The 22,906-nt window shown below is 53.9% G+C and overlaps 3 protein-coding genes and 1 pseudogene across 5 annotated transcripts in view; 3 read left to right on the top strand and 1 right to left on the bottom strand.

The window, feature by feature from the left end:
* The first annotated feature begins 779 nt into the window (after positions 1–779).
* On the top strand, positions 780–22,789 carry LOC147648687 (uncharacterized). Its single transcript, XM_086866484.1, has 3 exons — positions 780–1,582; positions 21,311–21,320; positions 22,144–22,789. Exons 1-3 carry the CDS (start codon positions 780–782, stop codon positions 22,723–22,725), a joined length of 1,395 nt encoding a protein of 464 aa, XP_086722610.1. The 3' UTR covers positions 22,726–22,789.
* On the bottom strand, positions 5,565–16,189 carry LOC111942863 (serine/threonine-protein kinase PAK 1-like). 3 transcript variants are annotated; one of them, XM_086866508.1, is made up of 12 exons: positions 14,410–16,189; positions 12,459–12,572; positions 11,966–12,003; positions 11,058–11,562; positions 10,786–10,849; positions 10,412–10,460; positions 9,287–9,396; positions 8,404–8,521; positions 7,911–8,010; positions 7,295–7,491; positions 6,250–6,387; positions 5,565–5,797 (listed from the first exon to the last, which is right to left on the bottom strand). In XM_086866508.1, exons 2-12 carry the CDS (start codon positions 12,535–12,537, stop codon positions 5,705–5,707), a joined length of 1,491 nt encoding a protein of 496 aa, XP_086722634.1. In that variant the 5' UTR covers positions 12,538–12,572; positions 14,410–16,189; the 3' UTR covers positions 5,565–5,704. The 3 variants fall into 3 exon arrangements, with proteins under 3 accessions (XP_086722634.1, XP_086722635.1, XP_086722633.1); XM_086866509.1 differs by lacking the exon at positions 14,410–16,189 and having other exon boundaries at positions 11,058–11,858; positions 12,459–13,109; XM_086866507.1 differs by lacking the exon at positions 14,410–16,189 and having other exon boundaries at positions 12,459–13,109.
* The window catches only part of LOC111945436 (uncharacterized), a 93,207-nt gene continuing 83,391 nt past the window's right edge, over positions 13,091–22,906 (top strand). The window contains exon 1 of the mRNA XM_086866575.1: positions 13,091–13,214. The gene's annotated coding sequence lies outside the window, so the exon portion shown is untranslated. The remainder of the gene's footprint in view (positions 13,215–22,906) is intronic.
* Positions 13,858–14,880, top strand: LOC147648688 (uncharacterized; annotated as a pseudogene).

Genomic DNA, 22,906 nt, shown 5'->3' with positions numbered 1-22,906 from the left:
GGCCTTGGCGCCCCCCTGGAGGGGAATTTGGGGAGGTGGGAGGGGGGAGCGCCAAGGCCGGGCCCCCCCGCGCTGTGGTGGCGGGAGCGGCTGCAGTGGGGAGCGAGTGCGGGCGGAAGCGGCCGAGAGCCCAGCGCTGCCCCAGGCCGAGCTGGCCCAGCTGCATCCGTGCCCCTGCGGTGGGATGCTGTGGGACTGGGGGGGAAGAGGGAGGCGGCAGTGGGTACTGGGCCTGGGGGCAGGAGGAGAAGGGAAGGAGAAGCAGGGCTGAAGAACAAAATGGTGAAAATATATACCTGGGGCTGTGCAGAAGGAGGAGGAGGAGTGTGACCTAGAGCAGGGACACAGGAGGAAGAGGAGCAGGAAGAGGAAGCAGCACAAAATTCATCCCTGCATCTGCCGCTCCCCCAGCCCCAGGAGCATTCCCCCCAAATGCAGCAGGTGACTGGGGAGGGGAATAACCATTTTCACGGGGCTGAATCTTTGTGTTTCTGAGCTTTATTGGGATAAATGTTGGTGCTTTTGTTTCTTGTAGGGGCTGAACCTTTCTGTTCTGCAGGGGGTTTTGGCTGAATCTCGTTGTTTGATTAGCTATTGATCTGTTTTGATGTTTGGAGGATGTTTGGGCTGAATCTTTGTGTGCTGGACGTTCTTATAGACACAAGATGCCCAATGACTTTCTGAGATGAACTTGGGCAAGGAGGAAACCCCAGTCCAAGGTGCTCTCCTGTTGTTTTTTTCCCCCCAACCAGGATTTTACGTTCCCAAACTATGTTGAGATGGAAGAGAAGAAAAAGCCCCAGAGATGCCGCACAAGGAGGGGCTGCAAATCCAGTCCAGGGAGCTCCGAGGAGGAAAGATCCCCCCAGTGCCAGGAACACGGCCAGAGATCCAGCCGGAGCTCAGAGCAGGGGGAGAAGCCCCACAAGTGCTTGGAGTGTGGGAAGGGTTTCAGGTGGAGCTCCCAACTGATCCAGCACCAGGTGATTCACACTGGGGAAAAGCCCTACGAGTGTGGGAAATGTGGGAAGAGCTTCACCAACACATCTTACCTGATGAAACACCAGGTGATCCACACTGGGGAACGGCCGTATGAGTGTGGGAAATGTGGGAAGAGCTTCAGCCGGAGCTCCGACTTTTGGAAACACCAGATGATCCACACTGGGAAACGACCCTATGAGTATGGGAAATGTGGGAAGAGCTTCAGAAGTGTCTCTGACCTGATGAGACACCAGGTGATCCACACAGGGGAACGGCCCTACACCTGCTTGGAATGTGGGAAGAGCTTTGGGTGGAGCTCCTACCTGAGGGCACACCAGCTCATCCACACTGGGGAGAGGCCCTACGAGTGTCCCAAGTGTGGGAAGAGGTTTCAGCGCAGCTCTGATGTTCTCAAACATGAGCGGATTCACACAGAGGAGAGGCCCTTCCGCTGCCCTGACTGCGGGAAGAGCTTCAAACACAACTCCGACCTCACCGTCCACCGGCGCATCCACACTGGGGAGAGGCCCTACGAGTGTCCCCAGTGTGGGAAGAGCTTCTCCACCAGCTCTCACTTGTCCCGACACCAACGGAGGCACCAGTAAGGAAGGCCCTGCGAGTGCCCCGAGTGCGGGAAGAGCTTCGTGCGCTGCTCCAGCTCCATCCCCCATGGGAGGATGGGCGTTGGATGATCCCCAGTGACCCCCGTTGGGCAGAGCCCTGGTGATCCGTGGTCCTGGTGATGCGTGTTGGGAAGACACCTGGCTGGGAGGCTGCACATCTTCCTGGCTCCCTGTGGGCACCTGGATGAAAGCAGGGGAATGAAAATCCATCAGGACACAGACCAACAATGGGAATTGTTGACTTTATATCCTCAAGAAAATTTTGCCTCAGGAGTTCTGTGGGCAGACAAAAGGGGGTGACACCAAGCTTGGAGGCTCTGAGGGGAGCACACACGCTCTGTGGGAGAGAGGACACCACCCCCGGGACCCCCTCTCACATACCTATGCAGGAAGAAGCCGAGCCCCAGTGCCAGGAAGACGAAGCCCAACACGGAGACTTCAATCCTCATCAGCATCTTGGTGTGGGCAGCGTTTGACATCATACCTGGGGGGTCTGCAGAGGTCAGGACCCCCAAAACCTTTCACAGACACCTCAAGCCCCTCCAAGTACCCTCCCAGTTTCTCCCAGCCCATCCAGGACCCACTGAAACCTCCTTGGGAGTCACTTAGTTTAAAAAATGATGAATTAGAGAAAAATTGGAGATCTTAGTTAGAGATAGGCCTTGCTGGAACTAGTTAGAGTTAATGATGAAGTGAGAAGCAGGATTTGAGATAATGAATCTTGAACTTAGGTAAAAAATTACTTGTCATTGTATGTTTGGTCAGCTGTGCTTATAATGAGAAAAGAGAAACTGATAAACGGGTTCAGGAAGATCACAGACCTTACATCTGGAAACCCATTTAAAAGTTACAATGGAGGAAACTGGAGTTGCACCAAATGTCATTTGTAATGTCCACCATTGTAAAGGTAGAAAGGTGAGAGTGAGGAAGAGCGGTTTTCCTTCATCTCCTGATGACCACTACATGCCAAAATAACCCCCTCCTCAAATTAAGGAGCCCACCATGCAGGCATAATGACTTTTTAAATCATTACCGTGCATTTTAATCAAACCTGGGGAATGGGAAGTGTTAGCATTATGCGTATGCATTAGTATTAATATGTATTCATATTTAGGATATTTAAGACTTTTGTAAATAAATAAACACTGGAATCTTTTGTCAACTTGCAGTGCGTATTAAGGGGTGACTCCCACACTCGCCCAGTTCTGTGATTAAACATCCACTTTGTAACTTTAAACTGTTGGAGAGGTTTTTTGTCCATTAACAGATTGATGTTGATACCAGATCAGTATCACTATTTTGGTAAATCACTGCCAGTCTCTTCCCAGCCTCCCCAGGACCCACCAAAGCCCCTCCTGTTCCTCTCAGGATCCCACAGCCCCCTCACAATTTCTCCCCACTGCCCCTGGACCCCCAAACCCTCTCCCAGTCCCTTCCCAGCCCCACCAGGACTCATCAAGACTCCTCCCAATCTCTTCCAGCACAACCAACCTCATCCCAATCCCTGCTTTCCAATGCCCAATCTCCTTCCAGCTCCTCCAGGCTCACTCAAATCCCTCCCAGTGACACCCAGCACCCCCAAACTCCCTCCCAGGGTCCACCAGGACCCCCAGAACCCCATCCCACCCTCCCCAACATTCTTCAAACCCCTTCCCAGCCATCTTAAGCACCTCAATCCCTTCCCCAGTTTAAACCAGTCTATCTCAAACTCCCTCCCAGTTCCTCCCAGCACCCCCCAATCCCCCTCTGGGCCCCCCCAGTGCCTCCCCCGCTGCCCCCGGCGCTGTGGGGGCCGGGCCGTGCCCCAGTGCCGGCTCAGGGGGTGCTCCAGGCTGCCGTGCTCCACCTGGCAGCTGGAGCTGAGCCCGCATTGCCGGGGGCGGTTTCCAGCAGCACCAGGAGCTGCTGGCTCCAGCTCAAGGGCACCAGCGAGATGGACACGCTGGAGGGCACTGGGAGAGAGTGGGGACACACTGGGATCAGCTGGGTGTGAAATGGTGCCAAGGCCGGTCAGCTCTTCCTCAGCTCCACGCCAGGAGTGGAACACACCTCTGGAGCAGGATGACCCGAGGTGTGGCTTAGAGCAATTCTCTACAGCACTTAACAGCTGTCAGGCACAGTGTGGAGGCAAGAATGGGGGGAAGGTCTTTTATATTGGGGTTCAGAGAAAGGTTTGACCACCCAAGGGTCCAGGGACAAAAGACACAGAACACAAGCATACAGCAATTTATATATGGGGAGGGCTCAGGGGTGGATACAAAACTTCAACCAGTGAGGGATATCCTGGGGAGGGGAATAGGACACATGGACCAATGGGGTGCTGTGGATTAGGGGATTTCCAAAGGGGACGTCCAAGCAGGGGGTTGGCATAAGGCAGGATTGACAGGGGACATTTGGGAACAAGGGGCAGGGTGGACAAGATTGATAGGGAAGGTGCTGGAAAAAGGGGTTGGGATATAATGATGGGCAGGGCAGGGGAGGAGATAACTTTGGGTTAAACCAACAAAGCAGGGGGGCAACAGCCTGGCTCGGCTGCAGGGGGTCCCAGGGTGTGAGGATGGGGGGTTTGGGAGGGTTCCAGCCCTGGATACATGGGTGCACGGGGGTCCTGCTGCAGCGGAATGGGAGTTCAGGGGGGTCCCTTCCTCTGTTCTGGGGTTCAAGGGGTCCCAGTGCCTGAAAATGGAGGTTCAGGGGGGTTCTGGTGCCCAGGAATGGGGGTTCTGGGAGGTTTCCATTCCCAAGAATGGGGGTTCAGGGGATTCCAGGTTCCAGATAAGGGGGTGCAGGGGTTTTTGGAGCTGGGGAAGGGGGTCCCAGGGGGTCCTGGTGCTCCAAAATGAATGTCCAAGGGAGTCTCTGTGCCAAGGAAGGGGGGTTCACCCAGAAATGGAAGCGCAGGGGTTCCCCATTCCCAGTGTAATAAATGGAATTGATTCGTGCTACTTAAATTGCAACTGTTACTAAAGTTATCATTAGAAACTATCAAGAATCAGTGTTACAAAGCAGATGTACCCCTTTGCAGATGTTACATGTCAAAATTAAAGTACAGGATGTAGTTTAGAAAATAAATGGTCAGTAAAATCAGAAAAAGGAGGAAACATGGGAAACATTAATGAATATGTATAAGCATATACATAAGTATATAAGTTTATATATATATACATAAGTTTTTATATATATATATATGTATATGTATATATATATATATACATAAGTTTATATATATATACATAAGTATATAAGTTTAGCTTGAAGTGCTTTGTTTCGTACATGAGGTGAGGTGAGAAGACCCCCCCACACCCCAGTCGGTTTTGCTTATGCCTTAAGCATTTGTAACCACTGGCCAATTATATTCACATATAGATATATATATAAAAATATGTATCTGAATATATCTACTAAATTGTATCTCTTTTTTACTAAATTCTATTCTTTTAATAAATTGTATTCTTTTATTATTTTGTATCCAATTTATTAAGCTATGTTATCAATTAATTAAATTTGATTGTTTGGAAATTTGAAAGTCATTTATAACACTACTATATCAAAAGCAGTTAGAAGTGATTACAAACTGTGCTATATCAAAATCATTGTGATTATAATAATTGGCAAAAGCCAGCACATAATAGCAAAGGTCAACAACAACATAGTTCTTTATCACAAACACAGGGCAGGTTTTTCCCTTGCATGGAGCACTTGGGCCTTCCCCGGGCCCCTTCTGCCCTCCCGCAGAACCAGAGGCATTTTCCAGCGCACACAGTTTGTAAGCAAGAGCCGGCTGCAGCCCAGAAGGCTCCAAGCGCCTCCTTCCAGGCTGACTCTGCAGATGCCGAGGCTGCTCTGGGCTCTGCCAGGCTCTGCTGGGGCTCAGCTCTGGGCGAGGCTGGGCCCGCTCTCCCCTCGCAGTGCTCCGGGCAGCTGAGTCACAGCGGGAGAAGGACAGGACACCTCAAGGGATTGAGGTTTAACAGAGATTTTATTCAAATAACTGCCATAACAAACAGGCTGTCCTAACTATTCTAACTAACTAGCAGTCCTAACTAACATAACTAACTACTTCTCCTAACTACTGTAACAAAAAGCTGTCCTCCTGTGCTTCATCTCCTCCTGCGCTGCTCCCTCAGTTGCTTTGCTGCAGTGATCAGAGGGGTCAGGCTGGAGAGAGGCTTGGCTGATGACAAAAATGGGTGCTGCCCAAGGGATAAAAAAGAAAGAAATGAACTGTTACTTTCCAGACTCAAGTTCCTCACAGGCTCTGTTGCAACAGGACAAAGGGGAATGGTTTGAAAGTCAAGAGAGGGAAGCAGGCTCAGATTAGATGTAAAGAAGAATTGCTGTAGCAGGAGAGTGGGGAAACACTGAGAGAGGGAGCCCAGAGATGTGGGAGGTGGCTCCTCCCTGGAAACATCCAGGCTCAGGTCAGGCAGGGCTCTGAGCCACCTGATGTGCTTGAAGATGTCCCCGCTCGTGGCGGGGCACCAGCTCCAGATGAGCTCGACAGGAGCCTGCCAAGCCAAAGCAGGCGAGGATTCTGCTGGCTTTGCGTGTGAAAAGCAGCGGGACTGGAGATGATGGGAGGGGGGCCCCACAAGAAAAGCCCTCCCTGGCGCTGCCGTTTCCCCCGCAGCCGCTTGGCATTCACCTGCAGCAGCTCCTGGGCAGAGAAGCGCCGCTCCTCGTCCGGCTCCAGGCTGCACTCGAGGAAGTCCCGCAGCAGAGCCGACAGGCGCCTGGGCTCCTGCAGCTTCGGGCTCCCGTTCTGCCGGATCAGAGCGCGGGCCTGCAGGAAAAGCAAACACAGCGCTCTGACAGCTTCCTCCACACCCACACGTGCTCACATCCAGCCCGCTTTCTCTGCCCCAGCTCCCCGGGCACTTTCCTCCCTGGCACAGATGCTGCTGCTCACAGCTCATTCTTCTGGGCCAGCCAAAAAACCCAAACCCTGGTGCAGCCACAGCCATTGCAACATCCAAATGATCTTGCCTTCAGATCCGATTGCACTGGCTGACTTTGTCAGTAGGAACCTCCATCAGAAATAGCCCATTTTGCTTCTCCAAATACAGACACCAGCTTTACAGGCCGTTTTCAAGAGTCACTGTGGTCTGCCTGTGTTATTTCAAGGGATTCTTACATCAAATGCATCTCTGCAGTGCCACTGACACTCAAGTAAAAGCATTCCTGATGCCCCATGCCAGAAACTGCCAGGCAAGGAACAGCAGGTTTGTGTGGCTGAAAGCTCAGGCTTGGTGACACAGAGAAAGTAGCTTGGACTAGGAAAGAAATATGTTAGAGTGTGGGGATGTTAAACAATCATCTTCATGTTTTAGACAAGTTTCCCAGTGAGAAGAGCCAGGGGGAAATGCATCTCACAAAACTTCTTTTAGAAACTCCACCAGAAATCTTGTTGGGTTTGGGTGTGGGTGTTGGGGCTGGTTTGGGGTTTTCTGCAAGACAACATTAGAGCTGATGCACTTGCTTCATGTATTTGGGTCATCCTCACAAGAGCTGCAACAACTTAAATGCCAAAGCAAATTGTTGCTGGAGACTGCAGAATATTTGTCTGTGTTCAGGCTCAGGTGCTGTGGGAATTCCCTTTGTGATGTGCAGAAACCTCCAGCTGCTCCTCCCAGTGCAGGGTCACCCTGTGCTCACAGGCCTCTGCAAAGCCTGGAGAATTTGCCTCTTACCATGGCCCCCGTTTGCTGGAAGTAAGGAGGTTCTCCTTCCACCATCTCGATGGTCACAATGCCAAAGGACCAGATGTCCACCTTGGGGCCGTAAGGAGAACTGGTCACAACTTCTGGGGCCATCCAGTGAGCAGTGCCCACCATGGAGCTGCACTGGTCCTGCTCAGGGCTGAGCTGAGCACAGAGGCCAAAATCAGCTGAGGACAGAAACAAGCACTGTCAAAGGCAGCTGCAATGAGGAAACCAAGCACAAAGATTCCCCACTCTCAGTCTGGGAATGCAGTGCTGAATCCAGCTGGAAAAGTCATCAGGGCTGTAGCCAAGGAAAGATGGAAGAAGACCCTTAAAGAAGCCCTCAGCTTTCATGCTTGGCTTCTACTGATTTCCTTTGAAGCTTTAGATTGCAACTCCTGCCCCTCTGGGAGGGCCATACCCAGAGCAAAGGCACTCCTGACAGCCTGCTCCTCTCCTGAGCTCTCTGCACGGGGCAGCCGCTCTCAGCTGGCAGCAGGGGCCGGGCAGTGCCACCAGCAGCACTTGTGGGGCTCTGGCCCTCACTGGGAAGCAGCCCCACAGCCGCACCCCGGGAGCGCCGTGCCTGGCCAGGAACACCCACCCAGCTTGACAGAGCCGTCCATTCCCAGAAGGATGTTGGAGCTCTTCAGATCTCTGTGGATCACCCGGATGGAATGGAGGAAATCCAGGCCCTGCAGACACTGAGAGACAACAAGAAACACGAGGGAAAAAATCAGAGGCCGGAATATATCACACAAGAAAGGACAGTTTAGAATTCTGCCAGCAGCAACTTTGCTGTGACAGCCCAGGAGTGCAGTGCAGACAAGCTCCAGGCAAAAGGTTCAAGGCAAAGCTGAGAACAGGAAATCAGATCCAAAAAAGACAGAGAGTACCACAACAGCAGGAAAGAGGGACATGAGCAGAGTAGAAATGCAGTGATATTTGCAGGCTGTTCACTTCAGAGGCTCTTTCCTCTCCAGCTCATAAAAACAACACAGAAACAAAGGCCTGAGCATGGAGCCACTCTGCTCTCACAGCCTCTTTGGAAGGACCATGGTGTCCCAGCCATGGGAAGCACAAGCAGGATCCCTCACCTCCTGACTGACAGCTGCCATCTCTCCTTCAGCCATGCGTGTCTGTCTGACAACGTCCTGCAAAGTTCCTCCATCCATGTATTCCATCACCAGCCAGAGATCTCCATCAACAAGGAAGCTGGAAGAGGAGAACAATGGCACAGAGATGAATGTGCATTGCTCAATTCCCCCAGGGAAAAGCCCAGAGTGGAGTTTTGTTCCCAGGTCACTTGTCAATGAGGACAGAATCAGATGGAGAGACATTCCTGCCAGGCTGCACAGGCCTTGGAATCTGCCCAGGCTAAAGGAGAAGGAGGCACCCGGGAGAAAGGAGAGGCCTTAGATGGCAAGCAGGTGAAAAATGCACTTTAGCCACAGCCCAGCTCAATGTGGAACCACAACACTTGTCCCCAGCTGCTTCAGCATCTGAGCTCATCAGTTCCACCATTCCATCCGGAACAAGGCAACACAACTTCCAGAGTTATCCAGGGGAGGAGGCCGTGCAGCACTTGGGGCAAAAGCAGTCAAATGCTTGGAAAACCTTGCACAAAGTCCCTTCAGAAATAGGCAAGGCCATGGAAAAATGGGAAAATGAGGCATTTCTGGAAACAGGAACCTGGTCTTCCTGTCACCTGCAGCAATGGGACAGGGCTGGGAAGAAGAAGCCAAGGAAAATAATTTCTACCAGGGTTTATCAGCACTTGCTGTAAAACACAGCAAATGGGGTGAAGTTGAAGAAAAAGGCAAAGCAAAGCAACAAAAGCACATGGAAGGAGTGAAGTGCCAGGCTGTTGTTCTGGGAAGATATGGGCGGGTCAGGCATTTTCAGAACAGGCTACAGACTGGGGATGCCAGGAAAGATGAACGCAGGGCCCGTGCACGGGAGAAGACCTGAAGCACTCACCTGTCCAGAGAGTTGACAATGTTGGGGTTCTTCTTGTCCTTCAGGACCACGACCTCATTCACAGCTCGTTCCCTGTTCTGCCCTCTGAGACTCATTTTCTTGATGGCCACCTGAAGGGACATTGCAGACCTTTAACTGGAGCAGTCTGTGGCAGGAGGCCACAGCAAACACGGAGCGAGTCTTTTTGGAGCGAGCGAGCCGGGCTGTGCCAAACTGCCTTGGGATGGGACACCAGAGCTCAGCAAGTGCCATTCCCACAGCCCATTGCTCTGCTCGCTGGGGCTGTTACAAGACTCATGGCCAGAGACATTTGGCTCTGTAAGCTCTGCAGAAATGCTCCCTCAGCTGTCAGCCTCCAAGCTCTAACAACATTCTCTGCACCTACAGTCTTCTCAAATGGCCTCAGCACTCTTAGGATTATTATTCCAACACATTTTGCAAGCAGGAGGTAATTCTGTTTCTGTGCACACAGAGCAAAACAGCCGGGAACCCTTTAGCAATTCTATGGCATTTGGCCAGGATTTCAAATGTCCCTGCCCTGTTTGGGATAGCACAACAAAGCAAACGTGCACATCCATTGCTCAGATAATCCCTGTCACAGCTGCCACTGACACCAGACCCAAACACAGCTGCAGGGTTTAGGAGAGAGCTTTGCTCTGCACATCCATCTTCTCATTTCTCTCCTGTCTCTGTGGGAACAGCTGCAGTAGGACTGTAGCTAAAACCCCAAACTGAGCCCAAGCGGGATCTCTCCTTAATTAGGCCTTGAGGTATCCTGATGAAACTCAGGATGATAAAATTGCTAAACAGTGTTCCTGTCCGAGGCTGGGATGAAGGTAAATTGTGCCTCAGTCTCCAGCAGCTGATGCATTCACACTTTTAGACATGAAGACCAGGCCAGCGTGTCCTGCTCTGACAGACACCGCTGCCCTCCTTGCCTTCCTTTGGGCACTTGAGAAGGACCAAGTCTGTCCCAGCTGTGCTCTGCAGGCTGACCCTGCTCTGCCTTCAGAGGAGCAGCCTGTGCAGGAAAGCTCTGCTGGGCCCCACAGCTCCAGCCACAGCTCCCAGCAGAGGGGAAAGCCCTCGAGAGCTGCCAGACGTGCTGGGCGTGTTGACACTGACCTCTCCTCCCGTGGCCCTGTTGAGTCCTTTGGAAACGGTTCCAAAAGCCCTGGAGACAAAACAGCAGAGAAGAAAGAAGCAGCGCTTTAGGCCCTGGCAGTGAAAGCCAGCCCAGACAGGAGATCTCTGCTGCCTCCAGCGTTCACAAAACACCCGAGTGCATCCACCCTTCAAACAACAGCACAGCAGCCACCAGCCCTCTGCCATGCAAGGTGCCTTCTGACCACAGTTATCAATTCTGATCAGCCCTGAGAGGCAGCAGCATCGTACCCCAGTGTCTGAAGGGGTTTGGAGCTCTCCTGACTTCTCACTGGATCCTGCACCAGCAAAATACCTGGGCCCTGCTTGTGCAGAAGTAACTGCCTTGCACTTACCCTTGGCCAATCTGCTCCAGTTCCAGGTATTTCTCGGCAGGCTCCCCCACGCTCACGGTGTTCCCTGAAAGAAACCAGGTGGAAGATGCTCCCTCTCAGATGAGAGCCAGAATGCAGCCCCACTCCCTGGGGCCGGGAGCCCCTTGCTCTCAGCTGGGGAAGGACAATAAATGACCCTGTGCCATTCAGCTGCAGAGCAACCCTGGGTGCAGCTGATGCTGAGACACACACACAGCACCCTGCTCTGGCACACAGGAACAGAGCAGACATACTCAGCTGCATCAGGCTCCACTCCCCGCTCCCCTCTGGCTGCAGGGCTGTGCTGCTGTCAGAATGTTCAGCCCAGGATCCTGCAGCACAGGGAGCTTCGGTGTCCTCTTCAGGAGCAGAGGGAGGTTCCTCATCCTCTTCCCAAAGCAGTGCAGGTTCCTCATCCTCTTCCCAAAATGCTGCTGGTTCACCCTCCTCTTCCCAAGCCACAGGACGTTCTCTGTCCTCATCCCACACCGGGAGATTGCCGTCATCCTCATCACACGCCATGGGAGCTTGGCCATGCTCATCCCACACCAGGGGACATCCACCGTCCTCGTCCCCCACCGGGAGATGTCCACTGTCCTTGTCCCACACCGCGGGAGCCTCGCCGTTGTTTTCCCAAACCGCGGGGTGTTCGCCCTCGTCTCCCAGAACAGCGGGAAGTTCACTGCTCTCTTCCTCCTCTTTGGCCTCCTCTTTGCAAGCAGAGGGAGCCAGAGGAGGTGCTGATGCTGCTTTGGTGCCCTGTGGACAGACGGGAGCGTGAGGGACGGGAAGTTCTATCTCAGTTATCACCTTCTTTATCCTCAGCTACACATCCAGCTGCACTAAGCAGAAATAGGGTTCAGAGCTGTTCAAACTAACAATGGGCTAAAGCCGACATTGCCACTTATTGTTGGGAATTCCATATTCCACCATGGCTAAAGCCAGCAAGCAATCTTCTGCCTGCAAAACCAGTCCTGCAGCTCTTCAAAAGCTCTTCAGCAGAAACAGAGAAAACTGCCAGGGATCTCTTTGCTGCTGCTGCTGCTGCAAAGACACTGACAGGAACTTCCCTTCAGCCTCCCAGGCTGGCACTCGGCTGCCACACACCGAGCTCACAACTTGCTGCACAATTCTGAACACCAAAGCTTCCTTTGCCACTCACCGAAGGAGGAGCTGCTCGGGATCCACGCGTGAGGTGCCCTGCAACGGGAGAGGGAACGTGAACCAGATGCTGTTAGGAAAAAACTGCCTGTGGTGGGAAATGAGCAAGGCAAGCCCGAGAGAGCATTTTGCTTTCACAGCATCCCTCCAGGAGCCACAGGCCCTTCACACAGCAAGCAAGAGAGCAGCACAAAATACTGGGCTGTGTCAGCTCTTGGCTGGAGCAGCAAACAGAGGGAGTTCCAGGCTCCGCTGCCACAGACTCCCCACTTGAGGGAACAGAACCCCCCAGGCCTCATTGCAAATGCTGTGCACGCCCCGCTGGCTGCAGACACCCCCTTTTTCAGCTGCAGCTGCTGGCAGGAGCTCTCCCAAACCAACCCTGTCCTCAGGGCAATTTGGTTACAGAGTCAACTCCGTTCCAGTGGAAGAACAGAAAGCACACAGCAAGCCCAAAGCCACAGAGGCTGCACCGAGGGAAAACCTCAACTTACGTGCCAAGTGGGTTAAAAAATACCCCGAATAAGCCACAGAGAACAGAGTGCCAACTGCAGCAACCACTTGCTGCATCATTTTGGCTGCGCTGCACACGTCTGCAGACTGTACCCCTGCAAGCACAGAAGGACACCCGTCAGGGGCTGGGCTGGCTGCTGAGAATGCCTTGGGCAGGAGGATCCTCTGGCAACGAGCAGGCGCCCAGAGCCGCTCTGGACACTGAGGCCTCCGTGTCCCACAGCAACGGGAACACCACGGGGACGTGGCAACGCTCCTGTGACACCACAGCAGCCGCTCACGCAAAAACCGCCTGGAAGCTTCTCCTGTGTCACAAAGGAGCACAAAGAATCCTCCCAGGGCACAGCCTATTGCCCAAAGGATCCAAGAGGAACTCTGAAAATGCAGCAAACAAGGACACCCCATAGCCCAGCCTGAGCACTGAGGAGGAACGAGGACAGCACCAAACCAGAGCAAACATGACCTGTAGTCACTGATACTGCTGAGTAAAACCAGCAAGGCTTGTTCCATCTGGAATCTTTGTTCTAGTTCTAAAAACAAGCAAGATTCTCCACTGTAAATATACAGAAAGCAGGAACTGGGGAGGAGGTGGGATTAGGAAGGAGGAGGAGCAGGAGGAGGGAGAAAGGAAAAGGAGGAGCAGGAACAGGAATAGAAGGAGAAGCTGGAGGTTCCAGTGCCCTCTGTGTCCGCAGCACCCCCGGCCACGGGCCCATCGCCCCCACCTCATCCTGCAGGTGAGCAGGGAGGGGGAGCTGGTCCCAAATCTGTCAGGGGGACCCTGAGAGGGTCTTTTTATTGGAGTGTGTTTGGAACTTGCAGATTGCGGAATTGAGCCCCAAATATTGTCTGGTGTCCCTGGGAGGTTTTTTTCTCTGGGTGTGTAGGTTTGGATCTTGCAGGACCCCAAAGCTGAGGCCCTTGGGGGATCTTTGGGGTCCACATGGTCATTGCCCAGTATTGGCTGGGGGAGGACATTGGTCCTGGGGACCCCTGGGAGCGCAGAGGAGAGGAACCCCTGGGACCCCCAGAGTGGGGAGAGCAGAGAGGGGCGATCCCAGAGCTGGGGGACCCTGGCAGCTTGGAGAGGTGGGAGCCTGGAGAGGAGAGACTCCTGGGATCCCTGGGATCTCAAAGCAGAGCATCAGGGGAGAAGGGACCCCATGGACCCCCAAAAGCCCCTGGATCATCGCTAAGGAGGACCCCAGAGAAGGGGGAACCCCTGGAGCCCTTGGACCCCCATCATCCCAGGGAAGGGAAACCTCTGGAATCCCAGATAGGAAAGACAAGAGATGAGGAAATCCTGGGAGACTTTTTTTGAGGCTGAATCTTGATATTTGGAGATTATCATGGACACAAGACTCCTGCTGAGCTCTAGACATGGACTTAGGCAGGAGGAGCCTCTACTTCAAGGCACTCCCACTTTGGTTTCCCCCAAACCAGGATTTGTCATTCCCAAGCCATGGCCAAATGGAGGAAGAGGAGGAAAATCCCCAGAGATCCTGCATGAGGAGGGACTGCAAACCCAGCCCAGGGAGCTGCAAGGAGGAAAGATCCCCCCTGTGCCAGAAAGGCATCCGGAGATCCTGCCGGAGCTCAGAGCTGGGGGAGAGAGCTCATGGCAGGGAGAAGCCCCACAAATGCTTGGAATGTGGGAAGAGCTTCAGCTGGAGCTTCAAGTGGAGGAAACACCAAAGGATCCACCCTGGGAAATGGCTCTGGGAGTGTGGGGAGTGTGGGAAGGGCTTCAAGAATAGCTCCCATCTGATCTGGCACCAGGTGATTCACACTGGGGAGAGCCCCTAGGAGTGTGGGGAGTGTGGGAAGAGGATCAGGAAGATCTCTGTCCTGATTAACCACTGTAGGAGCCACACAGGGGAAAAGCCTGGAAAGTGCTTGGAATGTGGGAAGAGCTTCAGTCGCAGCTCCCACCTGATCTGGCACCAGAACATCCACACAGGAGAATGCCCCAGTGAGTGTGGGGAATGTGGTAAGAGCTTCATTGAGATGTCCAATCTGATTTGTCACCAGAAGATCCACACAGGGAAAAAGCCCTACACGTGTGGGGAGTGTGGAGAGGGCTTCAGCTGGAGCTCCAACCTCGGGGCACACCAGTGCATCCTGAGTGTGGGAAGAGATTTCCAATGAGCTCAAGTCTCATCAAACATCAGTGGATTCACACAGAGGAGAGGCCCTAAGGCTGCCCTGACTGCGGGAAGGGCTTCACAAAACTGCACCCTCATCAGGCACCGGCACATCCACACTGGGGAGAGGCCCTACGAGTGTCCCCAGTGTGGGAAGAGCTTCTCACAGAGCTCAACCTTGACCAAACAGATCTTCCTGACTCCCTGTGGGCACCTGGATGAACACAGGGGCAGGAACATACATCAGAACACAGACTAACAATGGGAATTGCAGATTGACAGCCCCTGAATATTCACCAGAATGCAGAGATACACCCACAGCCCCTGGAGAAGCCCATGCCCGAGCAGGGGAATGCCTGAGATGAGGCTGTGACCCCAGGGGACACCTGTGGACAGAGGGGCCCCTGCTGGAGCCCCCTGTCCTGGAAGGTCTGACCCCGTGGCAGAGTGACCCACGCTGCAGCACTGTGAGGGGGCTGCTCCCATGGAATGGACTCAGGTTGGAGAAGTTCCTGGAGACCTCTCTGGTGGGAGAGATCCCAGAGTGCAGCAGGGGAATGACTCCTGTCCCTGAACAGCAGGAAAAGCCCCAGGAGATGAACTGACCATGCCTCCATTCCCTGTATCCCTGCACTGCCAGGTTAGGATGCAGAGCTGGAAGGAGGGAGGGGTGGAAGGAAGGTGCTTTTAAGGGTCTTCTTATTCTCCTGCTCTGAGCTTATTGGCAATAAATTCAATTTATATCTCCTGTTTTGCCCATGACTGTGTTTGATGAGGAAACAGTCTCGGGTCCTTAACTCATGAACCCTTGGTTAAATTTTCTCTCCCTGTGTGGCTGTGGAGGGCAGTGAGAGAGCGGCTGTGGTGGGTGCCTGGACTCGGGCCAGCATCACCCCACAGCAGTGGGACATGTCCTTGTGTGGCCCTGTGCTATGGTGCTACAGGTGCTGTTGCTTTTGTCTCCCTTATGATTTTATCTTTTGCATTAAATGCTTGTGAAGTGCCCCCGGTGACCCTCGTTATTCCCTCGGCTCCGGTATCCCCGTCCCTTCCCCTGCTCCCTGTCCCACGTTCCATCCCGGCTGGCGGAGCCTTGGAGCTGCCGTGGGGGCCGTGGGGCTGCCCCGGGGGCTGCGCCCCGAGCCGGGGCCCCTTCCCAGTGCTCCCAGTGTGCCGCTCCAGCCTGGAGCAGCCAGCGAGGGCTTCAGCTGGGACGGCAGAGAGGCGCTGCTGGGGGGTCCTGGCGCACTTCGCTTTGGTTTTGGTATTTTTGGGAGTTTTCTGCAATAAATCTCTCCTCCACTCAGCTGAAGGGGTTTGGAGAGCGGGTTCGCTTTTTTGGGGGAAATCAAAGCGATGCACTGATGCTCCTAATTAGACGTGCATGAGGCTCCAGAGTTTCCCGCTGAGCCGGAGGCATCCAGCAGCCAGGGCTGGGCAAGGCGGGCCGGGAGGTGCGGAGAACTTTGTTTGTGTTGGGAGCTCAATGGCGGCTCGGGCCGGGCCCGTTCCAGGGCTGTTCCTCATCCCCGCCTTTCCCCTCACGCAGCCCGGGGCGGGCCCTGAGTGCGCGAGGCGGGGCTGTGCCGTGTGCAAAGCCCGCCTCTGGCTGCCATTGGCTGCTGCTGCCGTCACTCGTGGTTCTGGCGCGCGTTGATTGGGCAGAGAGGGCACAAGCCCGGCCCCGCTGGAGCCCCCAGGGCGGCCGTGGGGCAGGAGAGCCGCCATTGCCGGAGCGTCTGTGCGGGCCCGGCAGCGGCGGCAGCAGCGGCCGGAGCCCGGTGAGGCGGCGGCGGAGCTCGGAGGCGGCCCCGGCCATCGCAGGTGGGAGCCGCGCTCGGTTCTACGGGGGCTCGGGGCTCGCTGCGGGCCCGGGAGGGGGCGGCAGGGGGCTGTGGCGGGTGGCTTGTGCCGTGGCCGGCCCGTGTTGGCCCTGGGCTAAGGGCGCTGCGGGAGCGGCTGCCCGCGGTCTCCTTGCCGCTGGGGCCTCGGCAGGAGGCGGTGGCGGAGCAGCGCTGGCTCGTCCCGCTTCGTGTCGGGAGGCCGGAGGTGGCTGCGCTGGGCCCGGGGCCGGGCGGGAAAATTCCCGGCGCCAGAGGTTTGTGTGGCCCAAGGAGCCAGAGGAGCGGTGTGCAAGTGACTTTATTGCTGCCCAAAGGGAGAGGCCATGGGGCATTTGCCGTGCGCTCTCTTCAGTTCTTGGAGGACGCGGCCTCGTTTTTGTCCTGATTTTCCCGGCCGCATGTCCCTGTCCCTTTGCCCAACACTGGCCGAGGTGCTTGGAAGGTTCAGCCTTCCCGATCCGCCTACTGCATGTCCTTTTTGTATAACACCCGATATTCCTGGCTCTGTGAAGTGTTTGATCTTCTGGAAGTTCAGGAATGTATTGGGACTTGGTCTGAGCAGCAGTCCTTGTCAATTAGTAACATTTTCTGAAACTGATGATTTCTCCCTTTGTTGCCTTACGTACAAGTCCCTGGCCCTATCTCCAAGCAGATTCACTCATTGCCTCTGTTTTTTCCTTCCTGGAATCAGCCCAATTCCTCCTGCAGACAGGAAGCCCCAGGGCCATTGTGCAGGCTTTGGGCCATCAGTGTTAATCTGCATTTCTAAAGCTCCTCTCCTGGCTGCCTGGAACAAAGCTCTTCCAGGGCAGACATCCTGTGACTCACACGTGGCCCCCCACAGATCTGCTATTTATTTTTTTTTAAACAATATTCTAATAATTGTTTATGTGTTAAAGCACCAACTTTAAAGCTCTTCTAGTTTTCAAAGTGCAGCTTAAAGGTGAACATCGAAAAACGCATACCATCATTTTGTCATCACTAAGAGTCACGTTCAAATATAAAACAAAAATGAGAAAGCAATCAAGTGTTTTCTTTTTATTCTCCTGGGACTAAAAACTGATTCTCACACCACTGGCCCAAACAGAACCGACAATAGAGAAGTAAAATTATTTCAAAAAATTACTCTAACGGTGTAATCCTTTCACTGAAACTGAGAAAAGCAAAAACTATTCAACAATGTCTTTAGAGAAATAAAGCATTACTTGATTCTGGCCAGAATGTGCAACAGGAATAATTTCATGCACACTTAGGCTGGGTGTGCAGAGAAAATCATTCCATGACACACGAGTTTGACTAGATTTTTCTAAATTTATACACTCTGACACCATAGAAATCCATTGGTTTAATGTTCATTGGTTTGAAGGTGTGAAGTTGTTAGGATTTGTTTTCCTGTTGCACCCAGATTTCTGTGCCTGTGATGGGAATTAGGTGGGCACTCCTGGATTTCCTGCTCAGCCTTTTCCAGACCAGGTGTCTCCAGCTGTGCCTGGGGCAGTGTCTGGGGTAGGTGTTGGTTGATGTTTGCTGCTGGGTGTTGATGTTTTGTTGATGGTCGTTATGTTGGTGGGAATCTTTTGGGCTATTCCCAGTCTGTTGAGATGTTAATTTCATCTCTGCTGAGTGCTGGAAAAGAAGGATTAAAATTCCTTTAAAAGAAAGATTAAAATTCCTTTCCCCAAGGCAAAGGCAAACCAAGTCCATTTAGAGAAATTAGATTTGAAGTCATTTTAAAGTTGGTCTATTTTGCCAGCAGCTAATCCCAGGCAGGGCAGAGTGTGAGTGGAATTGAGAGGCAGAGTGGAATTGTCCCGGTGCCTTCCCCAGCAGCTGTGGCGAGGGCAGGCACAGAAAGGCCTGAAGCTGCAAGAGTGAGAGCAAGGATTGTCCCGCAGTGGCTGGAGATGGCAAAGGAGGGTGGCCAGGCCGAGGATTTGAGCAGAGGATCTGTGGGCAGGCGCAGGGGCTTCCCCCGCTGGGGAGCCCTGGCTGCTGCTGCGTTGCCTTCAGTGCAGGCTCAGGGGTGGCCTGTTTAATATTCCCTTGCAATTCAGATTTCTGAGTCTGGAAGAGCCATGGCTGGGGCATCAATCATTTTATTTTTTTCATTTTGTTAAGTTTTCTTCTCTTTCTTATGTCCACCCCATAACATTGAGGCTATCTGGGTTAAAAAATTCACACAATGTTCTGCCTAGAAAAGAGAATCCTCAGTCCAGCTCCTGCAATTCCCTTTTAATCCTAAGAATTGCTGCAGCACTATTTTAGTCCTGGGTAACATTATTTCTGAGATTCCCTGAACCCTCTCAGGGTCAATAAAAGACAAAACTTCCATCAACGTAGGTCCCAAATATTTAACCATTTTCTCTACCATTTGCCCTTTCTTTTTTTTCAGATACTCAAAGCTGCTTTTTAGCCTGAAAATGAAGCCATTTCACAGAGGCTTCCTCTACCTCTTCTCCTTGTTTTTCTGACTCGATCAAGTCATCCACATCCTGCATTAAGCCAGTCCCTGGGGGTGAGGTCAATTCCTTTGATATTTCCTGCAAGGCTTGCCCCAATCAGGCCGGTGCTTCCGTGCATCCCTGCAGAAGGACCGTCCATGTCTTGAGCATTTTCCCTTCTAGCTCTTGTTGCCAGCCCAAGGCAGAATTGTGTTTGCATCCTCTGTGAGTGGGTAGATCCCCAGAAAGCATCTTTTGCATCAAGTTGTGAATGGCAGCAGTGTGAGGAGGGCACCTGGTTGAGGCTGGTGTAAGGATCTGAGAGTGTGGGGTGCCTCGGTTTCATCATCTCATTTCTTCTTCTTGGGTCCTGCAGCATTCTGTGGATTCCATTGGATTTCTTGTTTGGCAGGATAGGAGCATTCTAGGGAGCCATCCCTGGCTCCCCAAGCCGTGCCTTGAGCAGGACTCCCAGACAGGCTGTGAGCCCTTCCTTCCCTCCCTTGGAACAGGGGATTGCTTTTGGACACCTCTTGTCCTGGTTGCTCCAGGGAAATTTGGAGAGGCTCCATATCTAATTTTGCCAATTTCCCTGGGGCTGCCCACACTTGTGGGTTCACTTCAGCCATGGCTCTGCCAGAGATTTGACACAGAGGTACAACAGAACCAGCCTCTGTATCACCTTTGGTAATATTAATTTGCATTCCTAATTTAGCCATCAAATTCCATCCCGGTAAATTACAATCACAATTGTGAGCAACTAAAAGGTCCTGCATTTCAAACCCATCCCCCACATTTGTTAATAGTGGCTGAATAAAACACAGCCACTCATCTTTCCCACTTAGTGTCTTCATAATTTATATATTCCTTAGCACCTTTAGGTGTAAGATTCCGAGTGGATGGAGAGGCCCCTGTGTCCATCAGGAAAGGTCTCCTCTTGATCCAGAGCCACCCTGAATGTTCCCAAGGGCTGCAGTGTGGTGGGTCCGTGGTGGAATGGGAGCTGTGCCACCGCTAAGAATGCGTGTCCATCAAGGGCTGGACTTGCTGGTGCTGAGGGTGCTGCTGTCTGTGCTTGCAGTGTCCTTGTGCCCTGCAGCTGGAAGGCTGATTCCTTGCCAGGGGCTGTTTGGGTGGGCTGTGCCCTGGCCAGGAGGGCAATGCCTGTGCCAGGTGCTTGTGGCCGAGGGTGTCCCCTGGGTGCTGGGGCCCCCTTGGGCCCTGGGCTTGATCCCTCAGGGGCTGTAGGAAGTGTGCCATGGCCTTTGCCTTCAGCTTGGCCTTTTGCTCATCCCTTGCTGCATTCAGCTGCTGAGCCTTTGTGAGCAAGTGCTGCAGGGGCTTCTTCTGTCGCTGCTGCAGCCCCCCTCAGTGCCTGTGGGTGCTCATCGTGTGGCAGCTGCTGAGCTTTCTGCAAAATCCTTCCTTTCTCCAGGGACCCACCAGGAAATGCTTAAAGGATCCTCTGGATCCTTGCAGGTCTAATCGCCATTTGTGAGCTGTTCCTTCCTCGTGCTGGCTGTGCTGAGGCTCCCCTCCCCAGCCCGTATCCCAGAGCCGGTCCCTGTCCTGCCGCAGTGTCCAAAGGCGGCCCCCCCGGCGGGCAGGGCCGGCAGCTCCACGGGGCCGGGCAGCGGCCGGGGCGTCCCGCAGCCTCCTGGGGGCCGGGGGCCACTGCCGGCCCTGCCCGGGGGGTGCTGGGCTCAGGCAGCGCCCGGCGCTGAGCCCCGGCTGCCCCACAGCCCCGGCCCGGCCCCACAGCTCCCCACAGGCCCCCAGCCCGTGCTCCCGGTGCCGCAGCTCTGCGCCCGCTCCTGCCGCTCCCAGCTCAGAGAAACCCCCTGAAATCCTCACCTCCTTGTTTTCCTGTCCTCCAAAACTGGGATACAAAGGATCTGAGTCAGCTGGCAAATTCTGAGGATAAGACCCTTCTGAAAATCCTTCCAATCCTCAGTATTTTTCTCTTTTTCCTCTTTTATATAATCCTTTTTCTTACCCCATGGATTCCTCCTGCTGCTTCTTGTCTTAAGCACATTCCTGCACACTCCCCTTCAGCCAATCCCTTCCCAGCACAGCAACACCATCCATCCCCTGTTGTCTAAATCCCTTCTGGACTTCCTTCATTCCCCCCCCCGGGGTGTCCATGTCCTTAATTCCCTCTGGGAGAATGTGCAAACGACCTCCACATTCTCCCAAGGGACCCTTGAGAGATATTTTGGGGTCATCATCTCTTTGTCCAGGATGCCCTTCTAACATTCCATTTTCTCCCCTCAATGGTCCCACCTGGACCCCACCTGTGCCCCTCCGGGCCTTGGCGCCCCCCTTGAGGGGAATTTGGGGAGGTGGGAGGGGGGAGCGCCAAGGCCGGGCCCCCCCCGCGCTGTGGTGGCGGGAGCGGCTGCAGTGGGGAGCGAGTGCGGGCGGAAGCGGCCGAGAGCCCAGCGCTGCCCCAGGCCGAGCTGGCCCAGCTGCATCCGTGCCCCTGCGGTGGGATGCTGTGGGACTGGGGGGGAAGAGGGAGGCGGCAGTGGGTGCTGGGCCTGGGGGCAGGAGGAGAAGGGATGGAGAAGCAGGGGTGAAGAGCAAAATGTTCAAAGGATGCACGTGGGAGGAGAAGGTGGGATTGTGCAGGAGAAGGGGGAAGTGGAGTGTGAGGAAGAGTAGGGACACGGAGGAGGAAGAGCAGGAAGAGGAAGCAGCACAAGGTTCCACTCTCCCTGTATGTGCAGTCCCAGGAGTGTTGCCCTGATCACAGTCAGCAGGTGACTGGGGAGGGGGATCCATGATTTTCCTGGGACTGAACCTTGGTGGTTCTGAGCTTTATTGGGCTAAATGTTGGTGCTTTGTTCTTTTGCAGGGGCTGAATCTTTCTGTTCTGTAGGAGGGTTTGGCTGAATCTTGATGTTTGATTAGTTTTTGATCTGTCTCTTGATGTTCAGAGGATGCTTGAGCTGAATGTTGGTGTTTTGGTTTGTTAAAGACACAAGCTTCCCAAAGACTTCCTGAGATGAACTTTGGAAGAAGGAGGCCCCAGTCCAAGGCGCTCTCCTCTTGTTTTTTCCCCCAAGCCAGGATTTTATTTTCCCAAGCTGTGGCCAGATGGAGGAGAAAAAACTTTGGAGATGCCACACCAGGAGGAGCTGCAGACCGAGCCCAGGGAGCTGCGAGGAGGAAAGATCCCCCCAGTGCCAGGAACACGGCCAGAGATCCAGCCGGAGCTCAGAGCTGTGGGAGAAGCCCCACAAATGCTTGGAATGTGGGAAGGGCTTCAGCTACAGGTCCAACCTGCACCGGCACCAGGTGATTCACACTGGGGAAAAGCCCTACGAGTGTGGGGAATGTGGGAAGAGCTTCAGCCAGAGCTCCAGCCTGCGGAAACACCAGAGGATCCACACTGGGGAAAAACGCTACGAGTGTGGGAAGTGTGGGAAGAGCTTCAGCCAGAAGGACCATCTCATCCGGCACCACGTGATCCACACAGGGGAACGGCCCTACACCTGCTTGGAATGTGGGAAGAGCTTTGGGAGGAACTCTGACCTGAGAAAACACCAGCGCATCCACACTGGGGAGAGGCCCTACGAGTGTCCCGAGTGTGGGAAGAGGTTTCAGTGCAGCTCCACTCTCATCAGACATGAGTGGATTCACACAGAGGAGAGGCCCTTCCGCTGCCCCAACTGCGGGAAGGGCTTCCAGCAGAATTCCACCCTTATCAGGCACCAGCGCATCCACACTGGGGAGAGGCCCTACGAGTGTCCCCAGTGTGGGAAGAGCTTCTCACGGAGCTCTCACTTGACCCGACACCAACGGAGGCACCAGTAAGGGAAGCCCTGCGAGTGCCCCGAGTGCGGGAAGAGCTTCGTGCGCTGCTCCAGCTCCATCCCCCATGGGAGGATGGGCGTTGGATGATCCCCAGTGACCCCCGTTGGGCAGAGCCCTGGTGATCCGTGGTCCTGGTGATGCGTGTTGGGAAGACACCTGGCTGGGAGGCTGCACATCTTCC

Source organism: Cyanistes caeruleus, chromosome 31 (assembly GCF_971803275.1).
Source record: "Cyanistes caeruleus chromosome 31, bCyaCae1.hap1.1, whole genome shotgun sequence".
NCBI classification, from domain to species: domain Eukaryota; kingdom Metazoa; phylum Chordata; class Aves; order Passeriformes; family Paridae; genus Cyanistes; species Cyanistes caeruleus.
This window is presented reverse-complemented; position numbering and strand designations above follow the sequence as displayed.

Coding starts and splice junctions, on each gene's coding strand:
- LOC111942863 (XM_086866507.1), bottom strand. CDS start 12,987: ATGGAACAAGCCTTGCTGGTTTTACTCAGCAGTATCAGTGACTACAGG. Junction 10,461..10,785: donor CTGGAGCAGATTGGCCAAGG/GTAAGTGCAAGG, acceptor TTTTGTCTCCAG/GGCTTTTGGAACCGTTTCCA. Junction 8,522..9,286: donor ATTGTCAACTCTCTGGACAG/GTGAGTGCTTCA, acceptor CTCCTCTTCCAG/CTTCCTTGTTGATGGAGATC.
- LOC147648687 (XM_086866484.1), top strand. CDS start 780: ATGGAAGAGAAGAAAAAGCCCCAGAGATGCCGCACAAGGAGGGGCTGC.